This window comes from Mchenga conophoros, linkage group LG16, assembly GCF_057382185.1.
Source record: "Mchenga conophoros isolate Kocher_MC1m ecotype Shallow Benthic linkage group LG16, M_conophoros_male_GT1.1, whole genome shotgun sequence".
In the NCBI taxonomy this organism is placed as follows: Eukaryota; Metazoa; Chordata; class Actinopteri; order Cichliformes; family Cichlidae; genus Mchenga; species Mchenga conophoros.
Genome location: NC_140541.1, coordinates 20,350,580 through 20,366,803, shown reverse-complemented (window position 1 = coordinate 20,366,803; position 16,224 = coordinate 20,350,580). Strand labels below are relative to the sequence as shown.

General features: G+C 38.6%; 1 protein-coding gene across 1 annotated transcript; it reads right to left on the bottom strand.

The window, feature by feature from the left end:
- Positions 1–3,941: 3,941 nt before the first annotated feature.
- LOC146556670 (nectin-4-like) lies at positions 3,942–15,916 on the bottom strand. Its single transcript, XM_085250463.1, has 8 exons — positions 15,671–15,916; positions 13,433–13,774; positions 13,017–13,319; positions 11,609–11,702; positions 10,891–11,045; positions 6,960–7,065; positions 6,148–6,235; positions 3,942–5,807 (listed from the first exon to the last, which is right to left on the bottom strand). Exons 1-8 carry the CDS (start codon positions 15,774–15,776, stop codon positions 5,805–5,807), a joined length of 1,197 nt encoding a protein of 398 aa, XP_085106589.1. The 5' UTR covers positions 15,777–15,916; the 3' UTR covers positions 3,942–5,804.
- Between the last annotated feature and the right edge of the window lie 308 nt (positions 15,917–16,224).

Here is a 16,224-nt window from a genome sequence, read left to right as displayed (position 1 = left end):
TTTCGACAGGTTGTGTGTGAGACTTTAAATCATCAAACTGTAAATTTTAAATTGTTATTGATCCCTTTACCCCGAGTCCTAAAGTGTATATTTATTTTCTTACTCTTCTTATATATATTGTTTGTTTACTTGCACTGCTGTAACTGGAGCCTCGTCGTCTCGTCTCTCTATATACTGGACTGTATGTAGCGGAGATGACAATAAAGTTTACTTTGACTTCAGCACCAAGCAGGCGCACTGAGGGCTCTCGCGCTCACTTTTCGTGTACAGAATTTCGAAAATACATCGGTGCAAATTATTAGTCTGTATCATAATGTCTGGTGTTTTCGTGTTTGTTGGTTTGTTTTTATTTTGTTTTATTTTGCGAGTTAATTATTATTAGATACTGCTCCAGCCAGCCAGAGAATCCCCCGCCGCCCCGCCCTCTCCTCCCAGCAGGCACACCTTGCAAAAGGGAGGGTGCCCTTACTCCCAGCAAATGGGCGATAGAAAACCGATGCCTATGCCATTCCCTGGCTGACGTCGGGGCAGCATGCGTACGAGCATTTTTTTTTTTTTTTGCCGATGCCCGTGATGCCGCCCCCCACCACGATGCCGCCCCGGGCAACCGCCCGTTTCGCCCGTATCTAAAACCGCTACTGCACTGAATTGTTGTAATCTGTAGACGTCCGGTTTGCCAATATATATATACACAAGCCGGAAATTCATTTATGGTCTTAGGGTGCCATCTAGTGGCCATGAGGTTATGGCAGATTGTATAACATTACGCTGGAAACCCACAGTCAGGTTAACATATAGCCCGACGGGCGGGGCTGAGATAGATTTTGGTCGTCCGACGGAGAAATCGCTAGCTCCGGGACGTCAGGCTAGCGATTTTGCGAGCCCTGCCATGTGCTCAGCACGCAGAGGGAGAGTGGGAGTCTAAAGGAGCAGCAGCAAAGCATAGCAGTTGTAACACCGTTTTGTGTGATTAATTGTGTGTTAATGAACCTGTAAGTGTTATTCCCTTGAACAGATTCATTGGTATGATAATGGCTATAGTTGTTTGTGCATGTTAAAGTTATGCCTCAGCATATTAATACCATGTTTGTAGGATTATTTAATTATTTAGTACTCAGTTAATAGCAGTGGCCAGAATCTCCCATGATGATTACATCCAGCATTTAAAGGACTTTTCTATTGTTTATTGTTTAGTTTAGCTGTTGCTAGCTTGCCATTTTCTTGCCTCACTGCTAGTCACTTATAAGGCATGTGCCATTTAGCCAATTTATGGTCTGCAGTGACCTCTTGTGGACATTATATAACATTACTGTGTCGAGTAGATGATGTGATTGTTTTCTTAGTTATCTTCGACTCTATTAATTATAGAATTGCCTTCATCTCCGTGTCTTAATTGAATTGGACTGCACAGAGTTGCAGTCCAAAGAAGAGAGATCATCCAGACCAGGCTAATCCAAAACATGTCGGCCAAATGTATGATCAATTAAATTTTCATTAAAAAATAAATAAAAAACAAAACAGCAAAACATCTCAGTCACAAACAATTTGATATTTAAAGTCCATCAGGCATTTTCAGAAGAATCAGAGGCTACAGATTTAATTAATCCTCTCAAAGTGGTGTCTGTCCTGTATACTTTAATTAAGGTCTTCCTAAAACACCTAATTTTAAGTACATAAAAAAGGAATAGCAAGAACAAAAACAAGAACAAAAAACAAAACATGGAAAAGCAAAGACATGACAGAGAACACTTTGTGAGAAATGAGAATCTGAGTCATAACAAAATTTGTCTAACATCTCTGCAGCAAATCAAGTTCCTGTTCTTCTGGAGTCCTAGTTCGTCTTTTACTGTAATCACATGACATTTTTGTAACATGTTACTGTGGTAAGTAATTACAATAATTACATTACAGCTATAACTATGTCATTACTTGTGTTAATAAAATTTCTTCAGTTACCTGCACGCCAGGCAGACATAAAGAAAAAAAATCAAACAAATATATTTTTTTCCTGTGCACTTGCTCTATAGGGAACCAATTTCAGTTAATGTGCTGTGAAGAGGATGACGCTGGTACAGTGATACAGCTTTTCAGCAAAGGACATTTGGGCATTAATTGATTTTTATTGAACTAAAAGAAAGGAATGCAACATTAACATCTGTGAGAGTTATTAGCACAATGCTACTGCAGGAAACCTATTCAGTTTGCCAGTTGTCTTACTTGTGTATTAATTGTATAATAATCAAGTTTTATATCAATGCAGCCTGGACTGTCAGAGTAGGTATACTGCATGTTATTTAAAGCATACAAATTATAAATAGTTATAACAATGTAATGACAAAAGAACAAATAATAAACAGTTGTTACAGAAACTAATTCAAATCAAAATGATGAATACAATTCATTCACACAATTCAGAGAAATTTTTTGTCCTGGCAATCGGGATAAAGATTTAACATTCTCTGGATGCATTCAATTTGTTTCAAATGTTCAGTTTATTCAACCTTTAAAAAAAAACACCAGGTGGTTAATGTTCCTGTCAGCATTAAGACAGCCATTTGAGACAGCCGTACAGGCTATACAGTATTAAATAATAATACTACTAATAATAATAATTAATGGTGGTAAATAGTTTTCTGACAACATGGAAACCTACCCGTGTAATGCTTTAGCACAGTGGTTGTCAAACTTTTTCTGACATGCCCCACTGTACAAAGGAAAAATTAAATGAATGAAATTCAATAATTAAAAAAAGTTTAGTGTCCACATCAAGGAGTTTGTAATTAGTTAAGTAATTAATTACTCATTAACAAATCAAAAAGGTACAAGATGAATTTTAGTTCAAAGTCAGCATTAACCTCCTAAGACCCGAACTCTTCCACGTCATGCAGTTTTAATTTCTCTTTGATATTTGGGCTGATTGGGACCCGATGAATGTAAAAACAAAGAATTACCAGATATTTTTTTTAACCTGATTTTTATTTCTAAGAAAAATGAAAGCCACATATGAAGATATTTGTTTAAAATTTTGATAGAACAGTGGCAGTATAATGTCCTCATAAGTGGATATCAGGCCCTTGTAGAGCAAAAATGAGTATTTTGGTCTAAATAACCCAAAATGTGATGTCCACATATGTGGACGCCAGGTCCTAGGAGGTTAAAAGCCGACTTTCCAGAGAAATTAACTAGGCTTTACAAAAAAATAATAATAATTTTTTTTTTCCATGATGCTTCATGAGTGGGGCCATGTTCCACAGCTTGAGAACCACTGTTATCATGTACGGTGCATGGATATACTTTAAAAATGAAAACATTTTTAATGATCTTACTTTCTGAAAAGGTTTAAAACCATAAAGTGTCATGTCTTCATTTTTAGGTTTAAAGGAAAGAAAAAAAATCTGATGAATAATATATATGTATGTAGAGTTAAAATACACATGTAAGCGTTGCTAATGCTAACAAGGATGAAAAATTTATGTAACTAAATTTACAATATTCAGCAGTATGCAGGAAAAAGGCAAAGAATATCTTTACATCCATTACTAAATCTAAAAACAGATTTAGCAACAAGATCCAGACAAGATGAGTCAGCAGTTTCTATCCTAAAATATAAATAGTATAAAACAACACGCTGCTGTGGCCCCCTTCAAGCTTGTTTGTAAACAGCAGTTAAATATGCGAATTAACCTTTTACAAAAGTGAAGCAGCTTAATACAAAAACTTTAGGCAGTACCAGAATACACTTCTAAAAAGTATAAAAAGAGGTATTGTTTTGTAGCAATTATTAATAGCTGCAGTTTGCTTGACTATTTAAAACTGTAAAAAGTTTTATACTGAAACATTCACATAAGTACCATCATGACCAGTGAGACAATGGCAACTGTGAATCAACAACACTAGAACATTAAAAACAAAACAACTCCCCCCCCCCCCCCCCCCCCCGAATTCAATGATAATAATTTAGAATAAGCACTTAACACTTGAAAACATGGAATATGATTAAAATTTTACTTTCAACTTGACATCACGCTAACATCCTCACACAATACGCCCACCTTCTGATCTATCACATAATATTTCAGTCTATGACAAATCTGGTGGGAAAAAATCTAATCATAAAACAATGAATGTTTGTTAATTAGCAATAAATTTCATAAATCCATGTATGAAGTGTGACTTTATAGACTGGTCACTGCTCTCTACCTACAGCAGCTGGAGTTACAAATCGTTAACAAAGCTTGTTTTGCCTGAGCGGACATTTTAGAAAACCTTTCTCATTATGTATGATACTCAACAAAGTACACTGCTCAAAAAGGAACACTTGATTATCACCGTATATCACAAACCAGTTTTAGCACCTGATCCACGTAACACTGGACCACTATGGCCCCTCCAGCAGGTGATGGGTTCACTGGAGTAACTGGGGTCAGCCAGGACCCATGAATAATGGGTGTTTCCAAAAATAGCTCCTTGACCATGTTTGGCCTTATGAAGGGGCACTGGTAACCAAGATTTTGTCAAGTAACTTCTCATCATCGAACTCTTTTGAATCACACTTGGTCTGGCCCTTTACCCATGAACAAATTGTCTTGGGAGACCCTACCAGGGACAAACTGTCCCCGACAACACAGCTCCTGGGATCAGAAAGGCACGCAAACCCCTTTACCGCGATAAGGTGGTGATTCATGAAGGGGGATGTAGGGAATACTTCTTTCCTACACCTTGACAAATCTTTGCTTTTACTTCTGTATCAATTGGTTACTCTTGCTGATCAGTCGCTGTTTTTTATTATTCCTCACACTGCACATTATGACAAAGAGCGAAAATAGGAAGATAACATCGAACTAATAACTTATTACGTGTGTGAATACTATAAAATCATAAATAGCTTGTTTAATTTTCTCAAACTTTTCTTTCCTGCTGAAGCAGACTTTTAAACTGCAGTGTGTTGAGTACCACCACAGAATTTCCAGCATTTTAGTGTGTATGCTTTGGTGTTCTGTTCTAGTTTCACATTAAACATTGACCAGCATGTAATCTAAGTTAATACAGTCATTAAGATTAATGATTAATGAGAGAAATGTGACCTTTGTAACTATACTCTCCTGTAAAATGCTATAACGTACTGCTTTTTACAGTTAAATTAAAAAATTTCAAGGGTGAAGACCTTTGATTTTCTTCAAATTAATTAAAAAAACAAAACGAAACAACCAATAATTCAACACAGTAACAAAACCTCACTATGATTTTTTAAAATACGTTTTTTTTTCTTTCAAATTTCTTTGTATGTTGCTTTATGTTAGATTTCCAAGCAAAACATCTGCCGTGCACTAACAAGGGTGGGGCTCTATTTTTCAAGTGTTATGTACTATATGGTAATCAGACGGTGTGCTTCACTTGACTGTTTGTGCCGTCTGAACCTATTATCTGTGTGAGGCTCTGTGGTGTACTGATAACACTGATAACACTGTTTTAAACAGAAGCCCTGTGGGTTGAAATCCTCAGTAGCTTAACGGCTTGTGTTATCAGGAGATATAAATGTCACAGAAAAACTGCCATTCATATTAGCCAGAGCTGGTATGTCAAGGTAGAACCTAAATGCCATGGCAGTACAAGAAAAAGCAATAAAGAAACTTCATTAAAAACTAAGACATGATAAACAAAAGTGGGGCAGAGAGATAAACGGACACCAAGTACCTCCACCTGTTCTTCATCTGTTCATTTAGTAGCTGACTCTAGAATGACATGTTGGTCGAGCATTCAGCCCAGATATTGCTCATCCTTTGCTTCCACAGCTGTCACAGAGATTACTGAAGTAAACAATATAAGAGAATTTGTTTAAAACGGCATGTAATTTCATCTGAACATGCAAAGACTTTCAGTGTATCTGCATATTTAAAAAAAAAAACTCCTACAATACTCAATGCACACATTAATAATTAAAAAGATTTACTTTTGAAGAAGGGCAGATTTAATAAAATTACTTGTACAAAACTAAAACTACAAATATATCTGCAATAACTGCATAACATAATTTTACATTCAAGTAAATAGCGCCAAAATATTTGGAAAGAGAAATTTAATTTTGACTGGAACAAAAATGAAATGAAAACAACAATGGCACATTTCAATGAATTAACTGTTACTGACCTCCATCTGATGTTGTTCTTGTTGCGCTGCACTGTTACCAGCTGGTTCATTTGTTGGGACACGCTGCCAAAAAAGTGTAAACCTACGCCTGGAATTTTTGGGACAATAATTCAAAATGTTCAGTTTCCCCTCCAACACCACCACAATAGATTTGAAATAAAACAAACAAGTGCATGAATAACCCGACGTTAAAAGACAGATACCCAAATATGCAAAACAAAGACAAATGGCAAACGAGGAGCTTGTCCGAAGAAGTGCATCATGTATTGTCTGGAAACACTTTTGATTTTAGAGCGATGCAGTAATTTAGGTGCATCACCTGAGACAGTACAATACAACTTTTTTTAATAAAAAAAAAAAAAAATCACTCAATACTCATTAAATAATCATATTCTCCATATTGATTGAAATCATTGAGATTAACATTTTATGAGACTAAATTCACTGTGTTTTAAAGAGGATATGTACTTCTCAGATTATCCTTTTTTATGTTTCCATCCTTTTCCTTTCTACTATTTTGGTACCAGATTTACTTAGTTTCATCTGTGGAAAAAACATTGTTCACAAACTAGTCTTCCGTTTCCCTCTCGCTAAATGAAATCTAGCCTAAAATGTCTATTGTAACACGCTAACTAGTACACTTTTTTTGCCCCACAGAAAGTATCAAAATTGCCAATTAGGCCATTCCTATATAAATAAAGACATATACTCTACTATACTTCAGTTTGGACAGTAGGTCCACATGCTTTAAAGCCAGGTCTACTAAATATTATTCTACATATTGGATACATGCAAGTTAATGTATGAAGTACCTTTGATCTTCATGTGTATAAAAGTACCATACTGCAGCCCCAACGATGCTCAGGAAAAAAACACATATAAAAACACCAAGTAAGGCCCATGCAGCAGAGCACGATCCTGCAGGGACACAAGAATGAAGAATATAATGAGAATTACATTATCTGGCATTTATGTTTTATGTTTCATATATTGAGATGACTCAGACAATACTTAAACATATACCATACACAAATCAAACATGTAGCTCGTGTAGGTTGAGGGCAGGTTAACAATGATCACTTCTGGTACTGTTGGTCAAAAATGTTCTGGCAAAAACTTTTCTAGTCTTGGGTGAAGATAAAGGAAGAGAAGATGGGAAAGGTGTGAGAAAGCTGTCTGATACAGTTCGGGAAAAGAAATGAACTGTCTCTAATTTTTATGGTAGTTTCATTTTAATGGTAAGAGACAAAATATCAACCTGAAGTCCAGAACAAATAGCCAGAATTCTGGTTTCAACGGCCTGAACTGAAGAAACCACAGAATTGGTTCCTTCTTTTCCAACTCTGCACCATGGGAAAGACCAAAGAGCTATCAAAGGACATCATGGACAAGACTGTAGATCTGCTGTAATGGATTACAAGGCTATCAGCAAGTAGTTCAGTGAGAAGGTGACAACTGCTGGTGAAAGAGGCGAAGCAGCGCTACGGGAGGAAACTAGAGTCACAACTCCAACAGAGTGACTCTAGGAGCCTGTGGCGGGGACTAAGGACAATAACGGACTATAAAGCACCAACAACCGGTATGACGAACGCGGCCGTGACTCTGGCAGACGAGCTGAACACTTTCTATGCTCGCTTCGAGGCTGCAGCTAAGGTCTCCAACAATGCTAGTGTTAACGGCGGTAACGGCTGCAGACAGGAAGATACTGCCAGCACCGGAAACGTGCTCGTCATCTCCGAGCATGAAGTAAGGAGAGCCTTCAAAAGAGTGAACACCAGGAAAGCAGCAGGACCAGACGGCATCCCAGGTCGTATCCTAAGAGACTGCGCATACCAGCTAGCTCCTGTGTTCACTGAGATATTCAACATCTCTCTATCTCAGTCGGTGATCCCCACATGCTTCAAAGAGTCCATCATTGTTCCTGTCCCGAAGAAACCCCACCCTGCTTCTCTCAATGACTATCGCCCTGTAGCCCTCACCTCAGTAGTGATGAAGTGCTTTGAACGCCTGGTCAGAGACTTCATCATTTCTTCACTACCAGACACACTGGACCCACTACAGTTCGCTTACCGTCCAAATCGTTCCACAGACGATGCCATCTCTCATCTCCTCCACACATCACTCACTCACTTGGACACTAGAAGGGGGAATTATGTTAAAATGCTCTTCATAGACTACAGCTCTGCATTTAACACCATAATTCCCTCCACACTCACCACCAAGCTGGAGCATCTGGGACTCAGCTCATCTATGTGTCAGTGGATCTCCAACTTCCTAACTGGCAGACCACAGGCAGTAAGGATGGGCGGACATGTCTCAGCCTCCACCACTCTCAGCACTGGAGCCCCCCAGGGGTGTGTTCTGAGCCCCCTGCTGTACTCTTTGTACACATATGACTGTGTGGCCACTACCAGCTCCACCACCATCATCAAGTTTGCTGACGACACCGTCGTGGTGGGCCTGATCTCTGATAACAACGAGACGGCCTACCTGAAGGAGATTAAGAATCTGGAGAACTGGTGCCAGAGGAACAACCTCCTTCTAAACGTCAGTAAGACAAAGGAGCTGATAGTGGACTTCAGCACTAAGCAGGAGAGGAACTACCAGACCCCCGTCATCAACGAGTGCCCAGTGGAGAGAGTGGACAGCTTCAAATACCTCGGAGTTCACATCACGCAGGACCTGTCATGGTCCTGTCACATCAACACCGTGGTGAAAAAGGCCCGACAGCGTCTCTACCACCTCAGACGCTTGAGAGACTTCCAACTGCCCTCCAAGGTGCTCAGGAACTTTTACTCGTGCACCATAGAGAGCATCCTGGCGGGAAACATCTTAACCTGGTTCGGGAACAGCACCATGCAGGACAGACGAGCTCTACAGAGGGTTGTGCGGTCAGCTGAGCGCACCATCCGCTCCGAGCTCCCTGACCTGCACTCAATCTACAGCAGGCGGTGCTGGACCAAGGCCAGGAAGATCGTGAAGGACCTCAGCCATCCCAACAACAGACTGTTCTCTCTGTTGAGGTCAGGAAAGCGATTCCGCTCCCTGAAGACCAACACAGAGAGACTGAGGAGGAGCTTCTTCCCGCAGGCGATACGGTTTCTCAATCACACCACCACACAGTACTGACCCACACATATGGTTCTTACACACACACACTGGACATTCTGGACTTTGGTTTTGCACAACACTGGTCACTATATTCTTCATTTCCGGTTAATACTTGTACAGCTGCTGTTATTGTGTATATATTTATTTATATTTAGATTTCTTCATACATTCTTATATAGTTCTATATTGTGTATTGTGTATTTTGTTGTACAGTTATTTTATTTTCAACTTTAATTTATATATTTTATCTTATTCTTTCCCAGTTAAATTTACCCTTCATTCTAATTTGTGTTGTACAGTTATTTCATTTTTAACCTTAATTTATATTTTATTCCTTCCTAGTTAAATTTACCCTTTTTAATTTTTCATATTTATTTCCTATCTTATTCATAGCCTTTTCCTTTTTTGTTTTCTTTAGGTCACGAGCAGTTGTCCAAGCATTTCACTACATATCGTACTGTGTATGACTGTGTACGTGACAAATAAAATTTGAATTTGATTTGATTTGATTTGATTTAAATGGTCTGAAAAAAATAAGCAAAATTCTTGAGCCAACCCTCATTTCCTTATAGTTTATTTTTAAGGAGCCAGACTTTATTTCTTTCTTTAAAGTATTTCTTCTTAGCTTCTCTAAGGAGGGCAGCCGAAAGAAGACTACATGCACCCACTGCACATTCAAAATCTCTCAGACTAACACAGTCTGAGGCATAAGAAACTTATATGGCCATGAACAGAATACAGTGGAACCCCGATTTACGAAATTAATTCGTTCCTGGGGGTCTTGCGTAAGTCAAAATTTTCGTAAGTCGAAGCACCTTTTTCCATCGCCTTTTGAGTGAGGCGATGCTGGCTGAAGACAAAGATCCTAGTGGAGGAGGAGGTGGCAGAGGTTGAAGAAAGCATACGTATGCATGCATACATACATACGTGTACATGTACATAACATTATGGAATTTAATTAAATTTTTTACAATTTTCTATTTTATCTATTTCGTTAAGTGGGCATTTTGCCACGGGCAGAAATATTGCCGTTACTTGAATTTTTCATTAAATGGGGTCTTCGTAAGCTGGGGTTCCACTGTATATTTAATTTAAGACATGCTTTAAGTTTTAAATTGTAGAACTGACTTGAGTAATATGTACTGCACTGAGTGGAGCATTAGTCATCCATTTACTTGTCTGTTTTATGCTGGCTCTAAGGTAAGTTTCATGTTCATAGTTTGGCCTCATAGTTTTCAGTTCATAGCTTTCACAGTTCATAGCATTCATAGTTACCTGCTTTGTAATTTAACTAGGCACTGTATATAAAATACTGTGTTCACATTTGAGTCCACACCCACAGCCTGGCCCTCTCGGCCGTAACAAAGGCAATCATTTCTTTAAGCCATTTGCTTACAAATGATTCCTAACCTCTAATTTGGATGTGGGTGGAGTGCCTACAGAAGTCCATCATTTTACTCTCATAGTAGATATTTAAGTTTCTATTTATTTCTTTTGAAAGAAGTCCACAGAACATGAAACAGAACAAGATCAGAATGAAACGACATCCACAAAAGCTAAAATCCCCCAAAATCAGGAACCAGTTCAAAAAGATTTGGACAAACTGCACAGCTAAAACCAAGCTGACCTCACCTGATGCCACATGCACATAGAGCTGACCACGTTTACTTCCATATGTGTTAGATGCTTCACACTGATAAAGGCCATTTATATCAGAGGTCAGGCTCAGCAGTTGTAGCTTTGCACCGTCTATTTTGACAGAAGACTCCAGCAAAGACTGGCCAGATCTGAAAAACATGAACGAGACCTGAACGTGAAATGTACAGAGAGGGCAGAAAAAAGTGAGTTGTGCTAAAAGCTAAACATGTATGTTTTATAAATTATGGTCGAGGAGGACATTGAGTGGATGGATGCAGGTGAGACTTGGAAGTAACCCTCATGTCTCTTTGAAACTGCTTTGCATGACATGTGCTTCTTATCACCAAGCACGTGTCATGTGCTTGGTGATAACATTATTTCCTGGGGGTTGGCTGTAGCTCAGGAGGTAGAGAAGGTCATCTACTGAATGGAAGGTTGATGACTTGATCCCTGACTCCCCCAGTCTGAGTGCCAGATATCCTTGGGCAAGATACTGACCAGATACTAACAAGTTGCATCCATTGGTGTGTAAATGTTAACTAATGAGCACTTAAAAAGCATAGAAGAAAGTGCTTATGTGAAAGAGTGAGTATAAAGCGCTTTGAATGCTCCAGGAGAGAAGAAAAGCACTATATAAGACTCAGTGCCTTTATTATTACCACTCCCATGAAATGAAATATTTCAACTGGAACCAATATTCAAACTACTTTACCTGCTCCAGATAAAGTTTGCATTTGGTTTGGCTTCTGTCACACACTCGAACGAGTCCTCTGAAATCATTCTAATGTTCACTTCTGTGGGAGAAACTGCAAAAAGAAAGAAAGAACAAGAGACCTGTGTTAATTCTTAACTGAGTACATCTTTTTTTTTTTTTTTTTTTTTTTTTTAACTGAGTACATCTTAATAAGATCAAACAACTTTTCATATATATTTGAATCAAAACAAAGAAATGCATTTTGGGTACTTTACACTTAGTTTCAAGCAGAGATCATTTTGTACACATTCAAGCATGTTGGTGCTCTGTTTAAAAGCATGGCCTTTATGAGGATTTCAACCAGAAATATAACACCACAGACGAACTGTGTCATTTAGAAAAAGAACCTACAATACTGGAAGAGCATGCTTTGAAAACAGTCTCTAGTGTTTTTGCTTCACCTTCTGCCATTTCCCATGTGTGCTGAATGGATCTCAAACAAATGAAGTCATTGTTAAGCTTTACAAACAGGTTTAAGCTGGTCTGTGCACCGTGGTGTTGCCTCAACTGGTGAGAGTTAATTTTTAACCTGAACATCTGCACTCTTACCGAGAACAAAACTCATTCAAGGCAGCTGAAATATCCAAATTCTGGGTAGACATTATTCATTTTGTGATGCTCTCAAGATTCAAATTATCGAACTGGTGTCAAAAAGGGATGCACATTATTTCACACAAGCAGTGTAGATGTGGAATATACAGCTGCTAGTAAGTAAAAAAAAAAACACAGTTGGACTTTGATTAAAGATACATCGTTTTAGTTCTACTTTTCCCCTACCAAAGCCGTGCTGATACACACACTGATGCACAACTTTACTGAGTTTTCTGCATTTCAGCTGAACTGGGTGGTTCTGTCTCAGGACACAGATCAGGTTCCATTACTCGTCTCATCTTTCGCAAAATCTTTATCCAGCTATTGTGACAACATGAGTGAATGACAGTAGCATGAGAACAAGGATAAAGCTGGTATCCATACTGGGAAAAACAATAAATCAGCTCATGAACAAAGAAAAAAAAGCAAAACCATGTCAACTCTTAACACTAAAGGCTACCTAGAAGTATGAGGTTTATGTCTGCTTTTGTTCAAACCAAAGATGCAGGGTATAGTTTTAAAAAAGTGCAGCTATTACTTTTATTTTATCCATAATTTATGAAAATATTTCTGTTGCATTAGTAGATAATAAAGATTAACTGGTAACAAGTAAGTAAGTTCTATAGTATTGCTTTGCAGTTGCAGTTGCAGTTTAATCAGTTAATCCTGGGTGTGCCTGTGTACTTTTAATATTTGATTAAATAATTAACGTTCTTCAGTCAACGGCAACACAAAAGAAGACAAATAATAAACTACATGAGCAGCTGACACTCACAGTAGACCTGTATAGTGAAGAGCAGACTCTCTTCTTTAGACAGAGAGTCACCGCTGATGACACACTGGACCTGGTGACCGTTAATCTCTCTCGTAGGAACACCAAACAACGAGCTGACAGTGGTAGTTGTATCGTTGTCATACTGGGTGGAGTTTGCCGTCGTCCTCACTTTGTCTCCCAAAGCACCAGTGAGCCACCTCACCTCTGCAGGAGGCTTCGATCCAGCAGCTGTGCAGGTAGCAAATAAAACCTCTTCTGTGCCCAAAGTGGGAAGATTGTCCTTGATGCTTGTGAAAGGAGGCACTAGGAGAGTTACAGCACACAATTAGTCAACATGCGAGCAACATGGTAAAATGTCTGTCTCACAAACAAACACCCACAATATTTTAAATAAAGTTGTTGTTTTTTTTATATACCAAGCACGTTTAGAGGAATCTCAATCTTCTGATTTCCACTGGGAAACAAGGTGAAGATGCACGTGTAGCTGCCTTCATCCTTCAGGGCAACATTGGATAACTGGAGTGTTCCATTATTGTTGTTAAAATTCCCAATATATTTAAATCGATCATCACCTCCATTGACAAACTGCACTCCCTCTCTGGGTAGGATAGTGAGGAAATTGTCATTGTGAGGTTTTTCTCTCGTCTTCCTCTGCCAGGTAATCTGTGTCAGGTCATCATTGGTACCAGTGACATAACACGATAAGATAGCAGTACCTCCTTGTTTCACTGTCACACTTCCACCAATCACCTGGAGAGCTGTAAAGAACAGAAAACGTGATTAAGGCAGAGCTGAAAATAGAAACAAAAGAGAATCCAAGTACATTCATATCAAAGTGTGATGAACTCTTTTGTTTTTGCGAGTTTGTGTATGCTTCATCTTTCAAACAAATTTTGAAATTAAGCTGTTTAGACATTGAAAAATAACTATGAAAAATATTTATAACTAGTTTCTGTGGTGTTAAATCTACTCAAGCTTTAAACTTATTTTGTTCATCAAATGATCAAAATAAGAAAATACACAGATGTCTGGTAACTTAACACAGCTTATTTTCTTCAACTCCATGTAAGCCAGTCAAGGTTATGTGCGTAGTCATGCGCCCACCTCCACTCTTAACAGAGGAATGAAAACAATATTCTCCAGCATCCTCACCATGCCCTTATATAGTTACATAGTTAATAATAATAATAATAAACTTTATTTATAAAGCACACTAAAAAACCAAGGGTATACCAAGGTGCTTGAGAAAAAATAAAATAGGAAAAAGGAGATGGGAGGGAAAAGAGAAAGGACCTGGCACGTATCAATTATAAAACCTTGACAATCATAATATATAAAAGTATTTAACAAGCATAACGGATAAAAATGTACCAACGCACACCAAATGTTACTTGGTGGAAAAGCAAGATTAAATAAATAAGTCTTCAGCCGTGATTTAAACAGTGACATCAGCATAGCAATGAAAGGCAATATTAGACTTCTCAAAAATTGCTCCAAGAGAGAGCAGATATAGTGAGAAGAGAATAGGTCCTAATACAGATCCTTGAGGTACACCAAAGCGTACAGGTACCGAGGAAGATGAGAAGTTGCCCAAATTAACCGAGAAAGACCTGTCAGCAAGATAAGATTTAAACCAGTTGAGGGCAGTGCCTCTTATACCCATAGTATGCTCAAGTCTTAGTAGAAGAATGTTATGATCGACCATATCAAAAGCAGAGGAAAGGTCCAATAAAACCAGGAGCACAGAACGTCCAGAGTGAGTGCTTACAAGAAGGTCATTGAGAACTCTAAGCAAGGCCGTTTCAGTGCTATGCCGTGGCTTAAAGGCAGACTGAAATTTCTCTGCAATGTTGTTCGCGTCTAAATATGCCTGAAGCTGAGAAAGAACTAGTCGCTCCAGGATCTTGGACAGAAACAGAAGCTTAGAGATTGGTCTATAGCTCAAAAGATCATAACAATCAAGATTCTTTTTTTTTTCAGAATAGGCTGGACTACAGCATGCTTAAAGGCCAGTGGGACAGATCCAGAGAGTAGAGAAAAATTCATTAAGAACAGAATGCTCCAATTACATCAAAGCAGCCCTTAACAATGCGTGATGGGAGAATATCAAACACAGCATTGGTGTTTTTCAGTTGATCAACCAGCTGCTTCAGAGTCTCAGTTACAGTTAGCTACATAAAAACTCTGTATTGTAGTTCAGTAACATGTGACCATCCTGTTAGGCCATTGCTTGGATTCATCTGTTCTCTCATTGACTTATAAATAACATTATATGAAAAATGAACAATAAGCAACATTCTTGAGGGCATATGAGGAAGAGAGTAGTGCTACTAATTATACAGCACGTCCATGAACAAAGAACTACTGTTTATTGTATCAACACAAACTGAAATTACAAGCAGAAACCATCAATTTCAAGTTAAATATGCACATGTAACAAATAGATAATAAATGATAATACACCACCATTCACTTTTATGAACCACAAAGCTCGTTTAAAAAAAATAATAAAAAATAATAAGACCCTGCAGCGCACATTGACGCCATATGTCTTGTGAGCCAAATCTCTAAAGCGTGAATGTGATAATAAGGAGCTGCAGTGGACAAATACAACATTCAAATTCAGTTCATCGTAGCCTAGTCACTACAAATACCTTCTACGTCAGCACATAGAAGAGACAACGTCAGGAGAAGGACACGTAGCAGCGCAGAGTCACATATGGACGGTATAGGAAGCAGCTCCATCCATCCGCTAATCATTGCTGTCCACTAATCCTAATATTTACGCATTCTGACTTCCGGGAGAAAAAAGTCCACAGTCCAAAAATGCTAGAACACAACAGAACCGATGATTCTGTTGGGAGTCTAGCAAAGAAAGTAGGCGGGCTATAAAATGCTTGGATACCTCCAGCGACACACAGAGGGAGGAGCAGGAGGGGGGAGGGGACGGCGGAAATAAAACGTTTAACACATGGGATGAATTAAGGATGCAGCTTTCTGATCAGCCTTTTAAACAGCGTAACCGACGAAAGCACGCGTGGCTTTACCTTAAATGTACATCAAAACAACGGCGATCACGAGGAGGACCAAAATCCTTGCTGTCTGAGAAAAGAGTGGTTTTTTTTTTTGGTTTGTTTCCAGGGAGCATCTAGGATTTTCCTTAATTGGTTACCACAGGACCCGAAAACCAGACGGAGGGGCTCACATT

Excerpts from the sequence above, each read along its gene's own strand:
- LOC146556670 (XM_085250463.1), bottom strand. The coding sequence starts at position 15,776 with ATGATTAGCGGATGGATGGAGCTGCTTCCTATACCGTCCATATGTGAC. Across the intron at positions 13,775-15,670 it reads TCTATGTGCTGACGTAGAAG|CTCTCCAGGTGATTGGTGGA; the intron begins GTATTTGTAGTG and ends TGTTCTTTACAG. Across the intron at positions 11,703-13,016 it reads CTTCACTATACAGGTCTACT|TTTCTCCCACAGAAGTGAAC; the intron begins GTGAGTGTCAGC and ends TTCTTTTTGCAG.